This window comes from Capricornis sumatraensis, chromosome 3 (assembly GCF_032405125.1).
Source record: "Capricornis sumatraensis isolate serow.1 chromosome 3, serow.2, whole genome shotgun sequence".
In the NCBI taxonomy this organism is placed as follows: domain Eukaryota; kingdom Metazoa; phylum Chordata; class Mammalia; order Artiodactyla; family Bovidae; genus Capricornis; species Capricornis sumatraensis.
Genome location: NC_091071.1, coordinates 116,342,210 through 116,362,429, shown reverse-complemented (window position 1 = coordinate 116,362,429; position 20,220 = coordinate 116,342,210). Strand labels below are relative to the sequence as shown.

Below are 20,220 nucleotides of genomic sequence, written 5' to 3'. Positions count from 1 at the left end.
ACCTGTGCCCCCCAAGCACGACCCCCTCCCAAGCGTGACTCTGTCTTCGCTTCCTGTGAAGACACCCTTCTCTGAGCCTCAGCACAGGTGAGAGAGGGCGAGCAGCGGGTACGCACACATGGTGGTTGTTGCCCAAATGTGCCAGCCCTGCATCTCTACCAGCCGGCCTTTATCCTATGAGGGGCAAAGTCATCATCCCCATTTCACAGACACTGGGTCATCTGGTCAGGGACAAATATCTGCATAAATGACAGAGCTGAGCCTTGAATCCAGGTGGTCCCTTCTGTGGTTGATGCTGAAATCCACTGGGGGCCTCCGGCATCCATCTAGTTCAGGGTTTGGTTCCAGCCTCCTCCTTTCCCATCCCCCAGCCAGCCCAATCTTCACCCGACAGCTTATTCCCAACGCTTCTCTTTCTCTCATTTTCAGCTGACGTTTAATTAGCTTCTGCCCAGGGACCTCTGGTCCACTCTCTGGCTCTTCCGGGGCTGCTCCGTGTGTCATGTCTGTGCCATGTGACTGTATGGCTGAGTAAGCAGTCCTTGGGGTCAAGGGCATAGGGCCCAGCACACAACCGTCCTGGGAGGTGCCCACGGCAGAGTGATGGTGGATGGCCTGAAGCCCGAGTGCGGAGCCAGGCTCAGTCCCAGCTGCCCCCAGAGGGGTATGCACAGATATGCAAACCCATGATGTCCCTGAGGCAGCCATGCGGCCAGCAGTCAAATGAGGCCAGAGAGATGGGAGGAGGGAGGCTGGTCAACCAGGCCTCAAAGGGCATGGGAAGGCGCTTGGCTTCGGTCCTGAGAAATGAGAAGCTGCCAAAGCTTTGTGGCAGGGAGACTCCACCCTGTGACCCACTGTCTCCATGTACCAGGCAGGCCAGACTGACGGTCCCCTAAAGGCAAGAACTTCATACAGTTCCTGGGGCCACTGAGTGATAGGCAGAGGCATTTCTTGTACTTGTTGGTTTGTTTATTATCATTTGCTACTTTGCACCAGTTAGCAGAAGAATGAGAGGTACTCCAGAGAGAAATCATGATTTAAAGCTGAAAAAGTCTTGTTTCTGCCCCAGTGAACACATTATCCACGACACTGCTGCTGCTGCTGCTAAGTCGCTTCAGTCGTTTCCGACTCTGTGCGACCCCATAGACAGCAGCCTACCAGGCTCCCCCGTCCCTGGGATTCTCCAGGCAAGAACACTGGAGTGGGTTGCCATTTCCTTCTCCAGTGCATGAAAGTGAAAAGTGAAAGTGAAGTCTCTCAGCCGTGTCCGACTCTTAGCGACCCCATGGACTGCAGCCCACCAGGCTCCTCTGTCCATGTGATTTTCCAGGCAAGAGTACTGGAGTGGGGTGCCATTGCGTTCTCCATGCTCCCACAAATTATGACAAAGCCAGGAGAGAAGAGGAGTGAGGATTAACCCTATGTCATAGACTTTTGGGGGAGTAAATTAATAGTGTACATGAGACTGGGAGAAGAAGACTTAGATTTCACATGTGAACTGCTGAAAATATTCTGGTAGTGCCGATTTAAGTACAAACAATGGATTTTAAGTGGCTTACCATTTTTTGAACAATATCCCATCGTTCAGGAAGCTTCTTGCCCACAACTACAAAAAACAGTTTGAATTAATGAAGTTTAACTATATTTGGATGCCTCAAAATAAATTGGAATTTGGAAAAGACCCTGATGCTGGAAAGATTTAGGGCAGGAGGAGAAGGCGATGACAGAGGAGGAGATGGTTGGATGGCATCACCAACTCAATGGACATGAGTTTGAGCAAACTCTGGGAGATGGTGAAAGACAGGGAAGCCTGGCATGCTGCAGTCCATGGGGTCACTAAGAGTCAGATAGGACTTAGCAACTAAACAACAACAACAACAAATTAAATAATCCCAGGGCTCAGTTTATGGGTTCCTAATATTTGGAAGTTACTGTGGACCCCAAATAAACCAATGATCCCACACACACGTCAAAACCAGTCCTGGTTTTTAGTTGACTTTCAATCTTATGCAGCCCAACACCTGAGTCTACATTTGACTGGGGCCTTTTTACCTTATTAACGTTATCCTTCACCTTTGTGGAGTTTTACAGATGGAAAGCACTCGACCAGCTGCTCTCAGTAGTGGCAGATTCGTACTGATTCTGTTTCTGCAAAGACAACCAGAAGAAAGAAAAAGACTCAACCTCTAAAAACACGAGACTTCATATGTCAAGAGCCTTAGGAATATTCATTCCTTCAATCCAGCAATTCGATTTTTGGGAATTACCTGTAAGAAAATGAGTGCAGAAGAAGCTACGTGGAGTAAGAAAGACAACAGTGCCTCTTATCTTAGAAAAGAACAGGAAGAACTCCAAGATGCAACAAGGGAACAGGTGAGGAAAGCTAGGGACAACCCCGTGGGGCCACTAAAAAGACGCTCAGGATGAATTTATGGGGACCTGAGATGATTCTCTATATTATTTCATCACCTTGGAGACATCATTGATTATAAGACATACCACTGTTTCATGTATCATGAAAGAAAAAGAATCTCAGGCTGGGGTAGCTAGTAAGAGGCATCAAAGTAAAACTGGGACCCCACCCCCCGACCAAGGGCTATTCCCTGCATGGAAGGGGAATGATAAACAGCCCCATCAGAGAGAAATGGCATTCGACTTTGACCCCAGATGTAGGGTAGGAACAAAATTAGCCCTGAGAACATTAACAAGCCAGGACTCAGGAAGGTTGGAGTCTGAGTTTGCACTAAAGCCATGGCCTAAAAACACCATGCAACTGAATGTACGTGAAATTTAATGCAAAGTCCTCCCAAGTTGACAGTGCCCCCCAGGCGACCATCAGAAGCCAACAGAGCCCCCTTTGGAAGAGCTGGATTTCAAAACAGGCTGACAGTGCTTGTAAGACACCGTCAACTGGGCAGTCAATTCATGACTCAGAGATGTAAAAATAAGTGAGTTGCAGGATTAACGTTAAGCAAAAAAGCAGACTAAAATGGTACTTGGATAATGAAATGTCTTTTGCAGACGTGACCATGTGGAACGCACTACACTGAAGTGTTAATAGTGACTTTGTGTAGGTAGTAAGATGAGAGCTTTCTCCCCCTCTAAACAACGCATTTTCCAGATTTTCCTAAAGCAAGCATGTGTTTAGTGACCATAGAGGAGACAGGAGAAATAAAACAGGGTGATGTACATGGGGAGGGAGTGATCAGGGAGGGCTTCTTGGCGGTGATTCCTGAACCGGGAAGGGGGGCAGCAAGGGAGTAGTCAGAGCTGTGCACAGCTGCATCCCACGTCAGGATGGGGCCCAGGTTATGGGGCAGATGCTGGATATGTATTTGTTAAATGAATACACAAGTTGAGGAAAATCTGCTAAAACATGAGCCTAAGTCTCCAGGAGCCCCAATCAGAGTCTGGCTCTTCAGTAGGTCCACTCTCACTGGACTGAACCACTGCACAGGGCCAGGCTACTAGCTGGGCCAACAGCAGGACTCAGGAAAAAGTCTGCAGCTGAAAATTCGGCAGAAAACTATAGTTGTGTCTAGTTTCCCATCTGTGAAATGAGGGTCATGCCTCTGCCACCCCATGAACTTCAGATGATACAGAGCTTTGAAATATTGAGCCCAGCGCACTTGAAGGGCTGGGGTGCTCCAGGGTGTACTCCTGGGGGCCCAGACTCCTCCCTGTAAATGCAGCATCTCTGAGCTTTAGACAAGCTGCTCTGCTCTGTCGCTCAGCACATGGGAGAGCTGCCACATCGGCTGTATCCTTCTTGCCTGCCTGTGCTTTCCTGGACACGTCTACTGAACATAGGTCTGAGCTAGCAACTGCGCACACAGAGATGAAAGCAGGGCCCTGCCCTCTGGGCACCAGGAACAGCCAGGCAAGTGAGGATAGGGCCCCAGTGCCTGGTGGTGTGAGCCCCAGGACTGACCGCCCGGCACGGAGGACAGGCTTCTAGAAGCAGGGACGCCTCGTCTACGGCCAAAACAGAGACCAAAGTCACCAACAGGACAGGATAAGCGAGTGTGTTCTGAGTTTTTATACATTGTTTCATTTCACACTTAAAATTCTACGAGTTCATCTCCATCTCACGGACGGGACTGGAGGTGGGAATACTTGCCAAGGTCACGGAGCTTGGGGACAACAGCACCAGGGTTCACAAGTCGGCCTGGGAGGTGGAGGAGACCACAGAGCTGACACAAAGGGCCTCGAGGGCTGGGCTTCCTCGTGAAGAAGCTGAGGTGAGCAAACCCAAGTGGGTCTGCAAGGGAAAACGTCCCTGGGCCTTCTGTACAGACCATTCTCTGGCCCAGGTCACTACTAGGAGGACATTCAGAGGGGGACTCTGTCTCCTGGGGCCAGACTCCTGCCCTGGTCCCAGCTACTCAGGGGAACTGACCGTCCAGCAGGGCCCAATGCGATCATGAGTCCTTAAAAACCGAAAAGGCAGCATCGATGCCGCAGGAGAATGAGCCACAGCAATTCAAAGTGGAAGAATGACGCAACCCGATGCTGGTGGCCGTGAAGGGGGCCACTGACCAGGAATGGGTGGCCAAGAGCCATCCCTGGCTGACAGCTGGCACGGAAAGGGAGCCTCAGTCCCACAGCTTCAGGGAACTGAATGCAGAGAAGCTAAATGAACCCAGAAGCTGATTCTCATCAGGGCCTTTCAGGAGGGAATGAGGCCCTCGATTCTGGCCTGTGGGACTTGAACAGAGAACCCGCTGAGCACCCCGTGTCCAAGCTCCTGACCACTGTTGTGAGCTGCTATGCCAAGCTGGTTATGCCAAGCTGGAAAGAAGGGACAGGGGGAGGGGGAAGGGACAGTACAGGGCCCATGATGCTGACCTGGGGACTGGGCCTGGCTGCTGACCCCACATGCTCAGAGCGAGGGGGCAGGGAAGAACCATCCTGAGCAGGTGCAAATGGACTCATACACTCAACCGACTTCCCTCAAGCACTAGCTGCAACATAAGTGCTGCCCGGGGGTCCAAGCTCCAATCTCATGGAGAAAAAGGTGGCCAAACAGACTCAACCCAGTGAAAGAAGTTCCCCAGGAACAAAGCCCCTGAAGTGAAGGGAGGTCAGAGAAGGGTCATCAACCCACCAGGAGTCAAGAATGTTTTCCTGGGACTAAAGCCTTGTCTTGGGTCTTGGTAGTTCAGGAAGGAGGGAGGCTGGGGTGGTGGGCTGGCCCTGAACAGAAAATGTAGAAATCAGCATGGCAAGTTCTGAGGGAGGGCGGCAGACTAGCAGGGGACCACAGGTGGGCCAGGGCAAGCTCGGGGGGCCTCCCAGGCCAGCTGAGGATGCTGAGCAGGGGTGAGATCATGCGACATAGACACATTGCAGGCTGCTGCCCAGAATCAGCATGACAGGCCTGCACTGGGGGACCAGGGTACTTATGCTCTGGGATGTATGCCAGCCTCAAGGTTGCTGGGTGGTCAGCACCTGGCACAGAACAAACAACCTCTGTTAGCTTGAAAGGTCAATGTAAAGACAGGGGTAGGTCCTTGAGACCCTAACCACATCAGGGAAAGTAGCAAAGGAGAGGAGTCTTGTACAGAACTGAGGGTCCAGGCCTAGGGGCACAGGAAAGCCAGCTGTGGGGGCAGCAGACAGTAGCCTCTCCCTGTGGCTCCACCTCAAACGCATAAGCAGGCTCTGATCCCCTCAGGAGGATGCAGCAAGGACTCTTTGGATGGTGACTGGCCATCGTATGATTCCCCCTTCCTGGAGGGAGAGAACCAGATCCCTGTCCTGAGGAGCTGCAGAGATGGGACAACATACTCCAGACTTCAACCTCTGCCACAAAGACAGTAAAGTATGGGACAACATACTCCAAACTCTAACCTCTGCCACAAAGGTAGTAAAGACAGATGACCCTGAGGTCATCTGGCTACAGGATTTCTGCCCATTCCAACAGGGCCCAGAAGACCTGGCCTGGCCACCGCCTCCCTGGGGGGTTGCCAGTCAGTCCCACCCCTAAAGGATTTACTTGCCCCAGTGTGGTAAATATTAGTGGCTTGCATTTCTCTAAACACAAAGTGTTTTCCATGTATAGATTCATCTCAACCTCAAAATGGTCCTAAGTGCTATTATTAGCCCATTTTGTAGTTGGACTGGCAGAGGGGTTTTGAATTTTAAATTTTGTTTTAGCTGACAAATCCCTCCTTGAAAGGAAACAGTAAAAGAAAAACCAGGATGCAAAACAGATGGATTAGAGCCTGGGAGGAAGGGATGGAGGGTGGACCTGGTGTCCCATATAGTCAACAGTCACCCCACAGTGACTCCCAAGGGGTCCTAAAAAACACGGGGCCCTGAAGAATGGAGTCTGAGCTCAAGGCTCACTAAGCTGGAGCCCCTTTCCTGAGGACCACCCAACTGGCTCAGCTGAGGGGAGAGCGGTGAAGCTGTGGGAGAGCTTTGAGAGATGGGACTGTCCACCCTTCACCAGGCTTCACCAACGTCGAGGTGGACTGGGGAAGGCTGGCTCCTGTGTCTGGACCATGGCCCCCACTTTTATCTCTGGAACCCCTTCCTTGGGAGACCCCACACCAGCTGAGCCCCGTTGACGGGCTCAGAGCCCAGCACTTGAGTGTGGCAGATTCTATGGGAGCTGGAGGGCAGGAAGGGCGAGCAGCCAGGGCTCTGAAGAGAAAGGCTGGAGAAGGCAGGGAGGGGCCTCCAGTGTCAGCGCAGCTGGCAAGTGGGGCTCCTGGATACCACCACGGCCGGCTCCCAACTTACAGCCCAGGACCCCTGAAGCTAAGAGAGCACACGTCCTGCCCAGGTTTCTCAGCGGCTGGGTGGCAGGACTTGAACTGGAAGCCAGATTTCTTGACCTCTGGCTCCAGCCCCTGGCCCCAACAGTATCTGTGAGAATCAGACTAAAGCAGGACCAGACAAGTCAAACGAGGACGAGGGACTCAATCGGAATCTCCATTCTGCTCTAAGTTGCCGGATGACCAGCGGCAGGAAGCACCTGCTTGTCGCAACTTCACCAACGGACGCTGCAGGGTGTAATGCCCTTCCATCGCCCACCTTCCACTTCGGGGTTGAGTCACCCCGGCACTCTGCCTCGGCCACTTCACAGACGGCCAGAGAACGGCCGGCGGTCCGGCCGGTGGGGTCCAGCCCCGGAAGCCGCCCGTTCCAGGCACAACCCGGGCGCTGACCGCACACACGAGCGCCTCTCTGCACAGGCTCAAGCCCACCGCCTCTCGCGCGCACACACACCCCGCTCTGTGCATTCAGTCAGCAGCACCCAAGCCCTCGCTCACAAACTCCCACACTCCCCCGGACCCCGCCCAGCTCGCTCCCACGCCGTCCGCCATCAGCGCAGCGGGCGCCCAAGCCTCACCGCCGGCGCCTGATCCCCTTGGTCGTCTAAGCCCCTTGGTCGACTGCGGGCGAAGGTGGGGCGCCGGCGACAGGCCGCGCCTACCACTCTTCGGTCCCGCCCCCTGGTCTTAGCCCCGCCCCCTACCACTCCTCGGCCCCGCCCCCTTCCCGGCCGGAGGATATGAGCTCACTCCCGCCTCCCTACTCCCGACGCCGCCAGGAAGCGGCCGCTTGAGGTCGCCGCCCGCTCGCTAGCAACGGACCGGCCAGGGAGCCACCAGCGCGCCAGGAACTCGGCCAGAATACTCTGCCCCTACCCTTCCCGCGCCACACGCAGTAGCTGCTTTCCAAATGGGTACAGAGTGAAGGCGGGCGGCAGGGTTAGCGCTGCTCCCGCTCGCAGACGCCCCACGCCGCCCGGCCTCTCGGGTCACGGGGAGAGCGCCGGCGCGGACGCCCCGCCTACCGCCCTTCCGGCCAGGCCACGTGACCGCGCGCGCACGTGTTTCGGCCTCTAGGTGCCGCGGGCCGGAAGCCGGTCCCGGCCGGCGCCCGGCCGCTGTCCACCAAGAGCAGGCCCCGGCTGGCCGGGGAGGCGGCGGGTCCGGGAACGGCGCAGAGGCGGCACCCACCGGAAGGCAGGCAGCGGCCTGGCCATGAACCCCAGGGGCCTATTCCAGGACTTCAACCCGAGTAAGTTCCTCATCTACGCTTGCCTGCTGCTCTTCTCAGTGCTGCTGCCCCTCCGACTGGACGGCGTCATCCAGTGGAGCTACTGGGCCGTGTTCGCCCCCATCTGGTTGTGGAAGCTTCTGGTCCTCGCGGGCGCCTCTGTCGGCGCGGGCGTTTGGGTGCGAAACCCGCGCTACCGCACGGAGGGAGAGGCCTGTGTGGAGTTCAAGGCCATGCTGATTGCCGTGGGAATCCACCTGCTGCTGCTCATGTTCGAGGTCCTGGTCTGCGATCGGGTGGAGCGGGGGACCCACTTCTGGCTGCTGGTCTTCATGCCGCTCTTCTTTGTGTCCCCGGTGTCCGTGGCCGCCTGCCTTTGGGGCTTCCGACACGACCGGTCCCTGGAGCTGGAGATCCTGTGCTCCGTCAACATCCTGCAGTTCATCTTCATCGCCCTCAGACTGGACCGGATCATCCACTGGCCGTGGCTGGTGGTGTTTGTGCCACTGTGGATCCTCATGTCATTCCTTTGCCTGGTGGTCCTCTATTACATCGTCTGGTCCCTCCTGTTCCTGCGCTCCCTGGATGTGGTTGCTGAGCAGCGAAGAACCCACGTGACCATGGCCATCTGCTGGATAACGATCGTGGTGCCGCTGCTCATTTTTGAGGTTCTGCTGGTGCACAGGCTAGATGGACACAACATGTTCTCCTACATCTCCATATTCGTCCCCCTGTGGCTCTCATTAATCACATTAATGGCCACAACGTTTAGGCGAAAAGGGGGCAACCATTGGTGGTTTGGTATTCGCAGAGATTTCTGTCAGTTTCTGCTTGAAATTTTCCCATTTTTAAGAGAATATGGGAACATTTCCTATGATCTACATCATGAAGATAGTGAAGATACTGAAGAAACATCGGCTCCAGAAGCTCCTAAAATTGCTCCCATGTTTGGAAAGAAGGCCAGGGTGGTGATAACACAGAGCCCTGGGAAATATGTCCCCCCACCCCCCAAGTTAAATATTGACATGCCTGATTAAACCTCTCTTCTGGGGAGTGCTCACAAGTGGAAGAGAAGTCATATACACACAAAATCCACCTTACTTTGGCCTCTTTGCCCATCCATGCCAAATCTGGAACTGAAAACAGGCTTCAAAACATCATTTCATGCTTTGAAATTGCTGCCTATCAGTGACTCATCAGTATTCACCAGAGATGCAGGAGGTTCTTTTGCTGTGTGTGTGTGTGTGTGTGTGTGCACACGTGCAGTGTGCCTCCATGTTTGAGGAACTTGTTTTCTAGGCTCATGCTTGCAGAGCTAGCTGAGAGCAGTAAATTGAGTTGTTCTGGTAGGTCCTCAAATGGAATAACTACCTGGGGTTTTTTAAAGTGGTACTATACCTATCGAAAGTATTTAGAAAAGTATTTTTATACACTGCTAACGTAAAACTGTATTTCAGATTGTGCCCGCTGTGACATAATAGCAAATGTAAAGAATTCTCTTTCCCACCACTTGCATATAAACCTCATAGTTGTTATTTTCAGTGTTTCTGCTGTTAAAATGGTTTTTCTTTCGGCTTTACTGATACTGGTCTTTAATAGCCTAATAGGTGAATTTTTCTAATGCAGTGAGTCCACCCATATTTATATGACTATTTTAGCAATGTAATATATATTATGTTGAATTCTAGTTCTGTGCAGTGTATTATGTTAAAGTATTTTAAGTTTGTGAAGATATATATATGTCTACTGCAGATGTTAAAAACTGCTTAAAACATGAATATGTACCTGGTGTGGGGTCTTATCAGTTCTAAGCATGAATACAGGAATTGAAGATCCCAAGGATCTTACTAGTCAGGTGTTAGATGATTCTAACAGTTGGGAGGTTTCTCTTGGAAGGGACCACTGTCCTTTGGGAACAGGTGACATGCCCCAGTGTGGTATCAGACCCTAAAGTGACAGCGTTATTTAGCACCTTGAATTATTCCACACAGGCAAGAACATCTCTTCGGGAACAATCAAAAGAAGCAGATGGTTTGTCCATTTCTAAGAATCATAGACTCTTAGTTGGCCGTGATACAATGGTGTTTGTACTTGTCATTGGAAAGCCAGAGAAATTGACTGTAACCTGAAATGGCCAACAGATTCAAGTATTATTTTAAGGCCCAACCTTCTTGATTGGGCAGTGACAGGGAAATAATAGCTCAGGTTATTTTTAAAATAAGTAGTTTTTCTAGGTACTGGTGGTACCAGGGAATCAGAAGGGCGAAAAGCATATCCTAGGAGAGTAATGTTCTTCTGACTAAGAACAAATAAATACTTTCAAAAGGAGGTTACCCTTAAAAAAAAAAAAGGTTAAAAGTAAAAGGAATATTGATGTTATTACCAGGCTCCTTCTGAACTTAAGTAAACAGTCTACCTGTTGAGAGGACAAGCTTGCAGCAAAAGCCAGCTCTTCGGAACCTGGGTCCCTGGTAGCCTAGGGGCGCCGTAGCTCAGTCTAATCACCTAGAGCTGAACTGAGGTCAGAGCCATGCACAGCTGGCTCCTGCCAGCTCTCAGGATGTGTGAGGTGGCCTGAGCAACAGTGTGTGTAATGTTTCCTAAGCGAGGATTCATTCGCTTTCTCAGTAAATATGTATTGAGGACCTACTCTGAGCCAGACATGTATGTGCAGATCCATTGGAGAGCAGTTCAAAGGTGGCCCCAGCCTACTCATCACAGCAGCCTGCCTATGGGAAAAGCTAGGCCAGCACACATGGGAGGATGCCACTGGCTCAGGGTGAACTTCACTTGGAACCTCAGGCCCATATTTCTTTCTGGAGCCCTGCCCTGAAGGCCCTTCCACTCCCAAATAATACCTCAAACGGCTTAGCTTACACTTTGGGAAGACCTGGGAGGAAAGGAGAAGGTTACCTGAGGAATCAAAGGGCAGGTTCAGTGGCGGCATTGGGATAACCCGTCCCTTCTGGTTACAGTTTGAGGCCAGGGACTTGACACCGGAAACAATCCCTCCCAACCTGGGGTGTCACCCCCCACACTTACCCTACCCATCTCCTCACTATCCCAGGGTGGCCTGGAGTTGGAAAGCCAGTGCCCAGATGTGATGACACGCTTGCTCACCCATTGGGTCTTCCCGTCAAGCCACTTTCCTGCCTCAAGACCATATTAAGTAAAAACGGTGGTAATGACAGTTGTAGAAAAGTTGTTTCATCTGTAAAAGTGAATACAGTCTCAGCTCTGCCTGGGGATTACCTAATTGCCAGTGCGACTCTGACTATCCACGGTAGTAGTGTGTGTTAAATTCTGTAACTAGTTTGTTCTGTAAGATGCTTAGTCAGTTTTTACTGTGAAACATCTTCAAAAATCTCAGCACCCTACCAATTACATATTTTCACCCTGGGGCCTTACACTTCAGGCTGAGAGTATGGTCCAGGTCTGTCCCACGAAGCATCCCGCATCTCTGATTCTATTCCAGATCCTGCAGCAGGATTAGCAGTCCCTGGGAGATGTCCTTTCTCATGGCAGAAGAACAAGAGGCCAAGCCAATCCCACAAGCAGACCCGTAATCCCTACTCACACATGGTGTATGACATACTGTTCTGTTGTTCCAAGCACAAGGCCAAAGCCCAACCTCAGGGCGGCCAGTTCAAGCCGAAGGAACGATGACACAGTCTGCACCAATGTTGTGAGATAGTTTTGAAGGCTGGAGTCACATAATTTGTGGCAGAGTTATTTCCCCCTAGTGTTTTACAAGCATTCGGTCATGTTTTAAGGTTCATTGTTTACTGTTGTAATAATAGAAGGGAATCTTGGGAGGGAGGAGGGGATTTGAGGTGAGACGAGAAAGACCATGCATGAAGGCTCCTCTAGTGTGGAGGGTTCTAGGGGCTCCACACACAATGGGTTTATAACAGTGCTGGACTCACGAGGGTTTCCCTGGGCACCCTGCGGGGTGTTCTGGAAAGGTCCAGCCTGAGCACAGGGGGACTAGCCAGGGAGGTGCTGGGAAACAAGGAAGAAGCGGAGTCTAGGTGGGCCTCAGCAGCAGGTGAGGGTCAGAGTGGACCCTCCTGTCCCCGCCTCTGACTTGTGGAGGAAGCCATCAGGAGCATCCAGGAAGCTCACATGCTGGCAGGAAGGCTGGGACCAAACTCAGCAGGCATGTGTGGATCAAGGGAAGTTGTGCTGCCAGAAACCCCAGCAAGTTTGTACCTCAGGGACTGTCTGGTGAGGATGCTGCTGCTGGTGACCCCACCATCTGTCACAAGATGCTGCCACCAGAATGACAAATGCCGCCAGTGTGGCCCTGCTGCTATGAGTACCTCCTCAACCGTCTGCCAAAAGCTCAAGGCTCCAGTACCAGAGGGCAGGTGTGATGGCAATCCTCAGGTGTGCACTCGCCCTTCAGACTCTAGGACTGAGAGGGAAGCTGACCTGGCTCCTGTGGAGCTGGGAGGAGGAGGCTGGCCATGCTCAGCTAAAACATGCTCAGTAGAGGATCTGCCCAGAAGAGAAGGGTGTTCAGACACTGGGTGACCAAAGCTACTGACCAAATCAGTCATGTGTCCTTCTGAGCTTGTGCTTCAAAATCATGGCTCCCGCCTGGTGGGACACAAGTGGCCTCAAGACCAAGCAGGGATCACCCCTCCCTGAGGAAGAAGGGAGACAACGCAGAGCTGCTGCGTTGATTCCTTCATCCACCTCTTAATCCACGGTGTTTAGAGACGTCTCTTCCTTTCCTGTCATGTTCTCTGTATATTCTAGAATGTGTGGATTAAAGTGACTACCAGAGCAGGCCTCCAAATGCAGTCCGAGGATCCCACGTGCCTGCAAGTATCTCTCCTCCCCACAACACCTCTGGGGGATGCAGATTCTCTTCATGCTTCAGCCGAGACGACACACCACAGCAGGTGAGATGCGGACACAAACCTGAGACGCAGCGCCTTCCACTAAGCCAGATGCTAAAGGTTTGCAAAAATGCGAAAACAATGCCACTCCTCTACTCGCCAGATTTCTTGTTATTTTTCATTTTTAAAAAAAGTTAACATGTAATGGACTTCTTCTTTTTAAAAAATAATATTTTTTAAAGTCATCGTTTTTCCTGTCTATCGTGGTAAACGTTACTACTACTCACATAAAAGCACCTTGGGATCCTCAACAATGTGTAAGAGTGTTAAAGGAGTCCCATGACCAAAAACTTTTGAGAACTGCTGCCCTGTATTCCTATGGGCAGAAGAGAGGAAGGAAAATTAAAACTGGGTGAGATATATTAAAACCCATGTCCATGGCAGGGAAGGGACCGTAAAAGGCACTGGTCTGCCCCGCAGCTTACGGGATGCTCCCTCCTCTGCTACCCTCCACGGCCCCATTGGCCTCCGCCAGCACCTCAGGTGGCTGGGTTATGTAACAGTAGGGTAACTCATACCTTCGTTCTGGGTAGCCTGAGCCCTTTGCTGGTCTTGCTGGGTTTTCGTTTATTAATAATTTCACCTAATACTAAGAGGGTCCTGAGGGAATGCCTTGAAATGGCCATAATCCTCTTCCCTTTTGTGGCAGCCACACTTATCCCCAGAGATCCCCGCCCCTCGCCCACCCCACTCCAAGGGTGGCTGTGTTGGCTGCAGGAGGGTGACGCTGACTGCCAGGAGGAAGCAGTGATGGACAGCCATCCCCTTGGAGCTCACGGGCCACCTCTGTTCTCAGGATGTCCTGTTGGCTAAATCGTTCACTGAAGGGCCTGAGAGGGGAAGTGGGTTTCAACACCTCCCTCTACTGCAGGGGCTGCAGGCTCCCCAGGTCCCCTACTCCACCCACTGATGCCCTTCCCCTGTCTGTCACCTGCCACCACCCTGTATGCAGAGTGTGGGTCCACTTGGTCCATCCCATCTCGTCCCCTGCCAACCCCTGGTGCTCCCAGTAGCCTGGCCACAGGGGCTGTCCCTCCTGGGCAAGGGCCTCCCACCCCCACAAGTGCCTCCTGCCCTCCATCCTCTCCTCCACAGCACAACCCTCTCACATCTTGACCTGAGCAACTCTCTGGAGTGGAAACATGACCAGTCAGATGTGGCTGAAGTCCCACCCCTTGTGGCCCACCCACCCCATTTCCCAATACCCAGCTTGTTTAATGACAGGACTCTGTCTGGGTGTATGTTGTGGGAGTGGGGGGCTGCTGTCCTGGTGGTTAAATATTCTGAGCATCACTTATGGCCCCTTGTCTACCCAAGGCCCGACTTGCCCTTTTCCTTGGTCCCTGCCTGGCTCTTGTCCCCTTGGACAGGATGGGCCTGGTCTTGCTGCTGACCCTGAAGACCAGGCCAGTCTCAGCCCCAGGCCAGGGGTGCATGCTATAACCACAGGACTGTGAAGCATCAAACACCCCTAAGAGCTGGGAGACCAGGGCCACAGCCGCCTAGACCCAAGTCCTAGGTGAGGGAGGTTAACAGGGCCAGAACACACAGGCAGGGCAGTCTCTGAATGGCCACCTTCCTTCCCAGAGGCTTTGGGTGGAAGTCACAGGTTGGGGGGGGGGGGCCCTACCTGGGATGTCCCCAAGACCCTGCCACCCATAGACCTGCTTAAGGACCCCTGGCAGATGAGAACAGGCCCAGCAGGCCTCCCAGCACTCCACGAGTACCTGGACCAGCCCTGGGGGTCTGTGGGAGGGGAAGACCCAGAAAGGAAGAAGGCACAGGCCTCTCCATCACAGGGCCCCTGCACACAAGGTCAAGCAACAGCCATGTGCCCAATATACAGTCTAAGCTCAGGCTACCACGAGAGAAGACTATAAACGGTGACTTACACAACACTAGTCTATTTTCCCACCATTCTGGAGGCTGGACGTCTGAGATCAGGTCCTCTGTCAGATTCTGGTGAGGGCTTCTGGCTGGCAGATGGCCCCCTTCCCACAGTGACCTCACTGTGACCTCATGTGGATGAGACAGAGGAAACCAGATCTCTGGAGTTTCTTCTTAAAAGGGCACTAATACCATCGTGTGGCCCCACCCTCATGACCTCATCTAAACTGAATCATCTCCCAAAGGCCCCATTTCCGAATGCAATCACACTGGGAGGTAGGGCTTCAATTTATGAATTTGGGCCGGCAGGGGGTGAGGCTAGGGGGAACAGTTCAGTCCCAGGCACCCACTAAACATGACAGGCCCAAAGGCAGGTGTTCTGAGCACCTCACTGAGTACCTTCTGTCTACCAAGTGCAGTGATATGAGACCACAGAAAACATACCCTCTGGTCTCTGTCCCCAGTCCCTAATACAGGGCTCCTGACTCTTGTAAATTCCTGAGCAGTAAAGAGCATTACTAAGTAAAGCAGTGCTAAGAGCATCGTTTGCTCTAGCATCTTTTGCTACTCTGGTTAGCTCCTGGGCGGAGCTGGTCACCAGAGAGACAAAACGATTCCATGCTTGGAATTTTCAGGCCCACCCCTGTGCACTAGAGAGAGGAGAGGGGCTGGGGATGGAGTCAGTGAGGATCATATCCACATGAGGGAGCCTCCATCAAACCCCACTGGTATGTGGTTGGAGAGCTCCCAGATAGAGGAACCAGGTGGGTGATGCTCCCAAATTCCTCAGGAACAGAAGTGCCTTCACCAGGGACCCTCACAGACCTGGACCCTGCTCCCAAGTAAGGTCACAATTGCAGGTGCCAGGGGTTAGGACTTGACCAGATCTTTCAGGAGGGCATGATTCCACCAACAGGAAGGTCACAGTGAGCAGTCATGCCTCCAGGAACCCATGAGTCTAAGTTATAAGAGGCAAGATTTCTGTCAGTTTGGGGAGACTTTCTCAACTACAAGATCCACCTTCTCTGTCACCTGTCGGGGAGCCTCCCTCTCTCTCTGGCCTGGGGGTGGGAGCCAGGTGAGGGGCAGAGCTGCTCTGCTCACCCCACAGTGACAAGGCCCTGCCCTCCCTGTAAATCCAAGCAGTATCTGCTCACAGCCCCAGAGGAGGGGGAGGAATTCCCAGGTGGCTCCAAACAAGAAGGGTCCCCTTCACAGAGAGGCCATGCTTTACCTGAGGGCCCTGCAGGTGAGGCTTGAGGAACAGGCCCCAGCCCTGCCCTCCAGAGGATCTATTTTGGGTCAGCAGATCCTGCTTCAAATCCCACCCAGGTAAGTTCAGCCTGGTTACCAGGCTGGAGCACTGGAAAGGCAGGGCTCACAGTGGGACCAGGGAAGGTGGGCAGGTGACAGGTTGGCTTGTCTGCAGAAGCTCGGGGAGGTCTCAGAGGGAGCAGTGCAGCTCCCACACCACTGCTCCTCTCAGAGGGCCAGGAGGGTAGACCAAAGCACCTCATCCTTTGCTAAAGCTGGCAGCTTCTAGAATCTGGCCATGCCCTTGAGGCCCTGAAACCTAGAGGCCTCACAGCAGGACACTCACTGTTTTGGGTCTTGCTCTTGGTCCGCAAGAATTTCCCTGGTAAAGAATCTGCCTGCCAAGCAGGAGACACAGGTTCAATCCCTGGGATGGTAAGAACCCCTGGAGAAGTGGCAGCCCACTCCAGTACACTTGATTGGAAGATCCTGATGCTGGGAAAGATTGAGGGCAAAAGGAGAAGTGGGCGGCAGAGGATACTATGGTTAGATAACATCGCTGACTCAATGGACTTGAATTTGAGCAAACTCCAGGAGATAGTGGAGGACAGAGGATCTTGGTGTGCCACAGTCCACAGGGTCACAAAGAGACACAACTTAGCAACTGAACAACAAACTGGTCTGCAGCTAATGGTAATAGTACCAGTCAGCACCACTTCCTCCAGGAAGCTCTCCTTGATGCCACCTGCCCACTTGGGATGGATGAATATCTCTGGCTTCCCTGTTTCATAGTGCTCATCTTGCTGTATTAACAGGATCTGTTTCTACACCTGATCCCTTAGAGGGTGGGGGAGGGGCCTCCTTGAGGGCTGGCCAGTTGTCCCAGATCGCTGATAGGCCTGGCACACTGCCAGTCGAAGGATAAGCGGATGAGTGAACCAGGGCACTGGCGCCAGCTCCTGAGCCGTCACCTCCTGACTGTCCAGAGGAGATGAGAAGTGAGAAGCAGAATCAGATAAGAGAGGTGGGGAGGGGGTGATCAAGGGTAGTGAGAAGCACCCAGCGCTCCTTGCAGAGAAGTTGCTCAGCAGCTGGAGAGGGCAGAGCAAAGGTCCCAAACCCTCAGGAAGAGATGGATCAAGGCCGGCTGGAGCCAGGACACATCCCCGCGAGGCACAGCCCGGGAGCCTCACCGTGGGTTTAACCGTGGAGCCACAGGGCAGCACTGACCTCATGCAGACGTGCTTCTAGATCTTTGGGCCTCATCATCTCAACTCCCAAGAGGCCAATCAGAGTCTGAAAGTCTTTTCAAGGCTCCAGTGGTGGAGCTAAGCCCAGGGCCCTTTTGGCATGACCTGGACCTTCCTTCTCCCTGGACAGAGCAGCCTCTGCTTGAGGGACACAGGCCCTCTCAGCCAAAAGGAGATGTTGGAGGGGCAGGGTGGGGGAAGTGTATGGGGGGCTGTGGTCTGACCACAGTGTCAGCCTGCGGGAGGCCAGTGAGCTGGAGCAGACATAGCAGCCACTTCCCCCAGGGGCCCATTCACTTGTTGGCCATGGCCAAGCCCTGCTGCCCGCCACCCCCTAGAGCAACCCCAGCGGCATCCTCACAGGTTCAGAGAGCACTAGCAGCACCAGCAGTGAGGCCAGGACCATAAAGCCTCAGTGCAGGGGTGGTGCATGGATCCAGACCAGCCCCGGCGTCTTCCCGACCCTCATGGGGACCCACTGCACCTCTCTGGCTCAGGCACCATCCTGCTGTTTTGATGTACCAGACAGCCTCAGGTCAAAGGCCCACACAGTGTGGGAAAGTTGGGGACCTCAAGGCGGATGAAGAGGCCACACCACCAGGCAGACAAGCCCAGGAGGGAAGTCCTGCAGAAGCAGCGAGCCGCTCTGGCTGCTGCTGGGACTCAGGGCCGGATGGGTCTCCTGTCACTCAAGCTCCGGCTGCTCTGCCTTTCTCTCCAGCTGGGGAGCAGGTGAGCCCCTCCTGGGAGGTTTTCCCACATACCTGAGAAACAAGACCATCCACAGGGCCTCTCAAACTGTGTCTGGATCTCCATAATGAACTGATGAGCTGGAGGGAAGTGCAAGATGGCACGAAGCCCCATCTCACCCCTCAGTTCTGAGCCTGCAGGCCACCCCCACCCCCCACCAGCCTCCTTGGGACAGCTTCCTTCTGAAAGACCCCCCCTCCACCACCATTTACCATCATGACTTGTGCAATTCCTGGCTCCCCTGAAGGTGCCCTGGGAGGGCAGAAAGAGTTGCTTTCAGAAAGGTTGGTTACTTAGTGAAAATTCCTCTCTTTTTCTTAGTAAGCCTAGGAAGGACTCGAAGTTTCTGCTGGCGTGGTTTCTGCCTCCTCTTTCTAACTGTGACTTTTCTGACTGCAGCAGGGGTTTCTCAGTTTGGACGTCTTTACTATGATCTTGATATGATCCGTTATTCTATCTTTTTCAGGTAATTTAGTGTGCCTTCCATTTCCTGTTTCTTTTCTCATTTTTTAAAAATGAGTTATTTGGTTTTTAATTATTTTTGGCCACACTGGGTCTTCATTGCTATGCGTGGGCTTTCTCTAGTTGTGACGCATGGGCTCAACTGTCCCATGCTCTGTGGAATCTTCCCAGACCAGGGATCAGACCAGTGTACCGTGCATTGGCAGGCAGCTTCTTCACCAGTGGACCACCAGGGAAGTCTTCCTGTTTCTTTTTCTCAGCAGTTTTCAAATAAAGGTTGAACTTGAACAAGGGCTCCTCTTCCTGGACGTCTCTGTCCTAACATCCCACCCCAAGCTGCCCCCTCCTCTCCATTCTTCCCTCACGATGGGACTGTCCTTCAAAGCATCTTCCAGTGTTGTCTACAATTGTTCTTTCTTTGATGGATTTCTGAAGGATGCTTTGGTCACAGTTACTTTAAATAGGATGTGATTCTGTCCATTTTCTCATTCTTTCTGGCGAGCCTCAGCCTGATGTATCTGAGTACATAGATTTCTCATCTTTCAGGTCTCTTTGAGAAGTCTCTGTTGAGCTCAAGAAAAGACTGAGATTTTCAAGCTTTTTGTTATACGTTTCCAGTGTTTTTGTTGCCTTCAAACAAGAATAATATGCAGTGTCTTATCTAAAGTGACTAAGTCCTGGGGTAGGACTGACTTCTCAGCCCATTGATTCAGCAGCTTGATGACTTCATCAAGGCTCTGTCTGTCTGCTGCTGCCCCTGTGGTAGCTTCATCCTCAGCCTCATCCCCAGAGGCCGCCGCTGTTTCAGACACTGGGTCAGAGAACAGCATCTCCTCGCCAGCTCTCAGCTGGGGACAAAGGAACCCTTCTGAGAAGCCCTCCAGCAGACTTCACCCATCTCACTGGCCTGAACTGGGTGAATGGTGAACTACACTGATAGATTTTCATTTCTGGATAAATCCTACTTAGTCTTTATGTCATATTCTTTTAAATGTATTATTGGATTCAGTTTGCCCAAGTTTTGTTAGGAATTTTTGTACCGACGCTTATAAAAGATGTTGATTTGTAGTTTCCTTTTTGTTAAGTCTTTGTCTAGTTTTAATAACAGGGAAATGCTGGTCTTAAAGAATAATTTGGGGGTATCCCCTTTCCCATTTGTTGCAAAGCTGTATAGAATGAGAGTTACGTCTTCCTTAAATGTTAGTTAACATTCTCCATCGAGACCATCTGGGCCTGATTTTCTTTGTGGGAAGATATTTAACTACAGCTGAAGTTTCTTTTGTTTGTGACTTACATGTTGTCTACAGCTCTTCTGTCCTATACTGACAGTAGTTGCAGAGGCAATATGGGTGGCAAAGCTTAGAATATGTATATCTGGCTCTTTTCAGAAAAAGTCTGCTGATTCCTGTGCTTAAGACAATGAAGCCTGAGCTTAAGAGCTGACTGACGAAGCTACATGTGAATTTTAGATATTTTACTAACTGAAATCTCAGAGAATGTGACACAGCACTAATGGCTCTTGCTTTTCTTATCTGTAAATTAGAAATACCAGCAGTCAACTTCTGTAAGGCTTATTTCATCTCAGGCCTAAGACTATTACCATATATTACTGTAGATCCTTATTTTCTCAGGTTTTTTTTCCCCCCCTGGAATTTCTTTTATAATTATATGACTACTCAGGTTATCCACGT

General features: G+C 52.1%; 2 protein-coding genes across 5 annotated transcripts in view; one reads left to right on the top strand and one right to left on the bottom strand.

The window, feature by feature from the left end:
- RALB (RAS like proto-oncogene B) overlaps positions 1-7,755 on the bottom strand; it is a 75,455-nt gene extending 67,700 nt beyond the window's left edge. For 2 of the 3 annotated variants that reach the window (XM_068967278.1, XM_068967277.1), the window contains exons 1-2: positions 7,665-7,755; positions 2,056-2,151 (exon numbers count right to left, since the gene is read on the bottom strand). The gene's annotated coding sequence lies outside the window, so the exon portion shown is untranslated. Of the gene's footprint in view, positions 1-2,055; positions 2,152-7,366; positions 7,399-7,664 lie in introns of those variants that run through there. The other variant, XM_068967274.1, reaches the window with a different exon arrangement.
- Positions 7,756-7,904: 149 nt separating this feature from the next.
- Positions 7,905-9,579, top strand: TMEM185B (transmembrane protein 185B). 2 transcript variants are annotated; one of them, XM_068968676.1, is made up of 2 exons: positions 8,004-8,038; positions 8,216-9,579. In XM_068968676.1, the coding sequence occupies exons 1-2, from the start codon at positions 8,004-8,006 to the stop codon at positions 9,054-9,056; spliced, it is 876 nt and encodes a 291-aa protein (XP_068824777.1). In that variant the 3' UTR covers positions 9,057-9,579. The 2 variants fall into 2 exon arrangements, with proteins under 2 accessions (XP_068824776.1, XP_068824777.1); XM_068968675.1 differs by having other exon boundaries at positions 7,905-9,579.
- Positions 9,580-20,220: the final 10,641 nt, after the last annotated feature.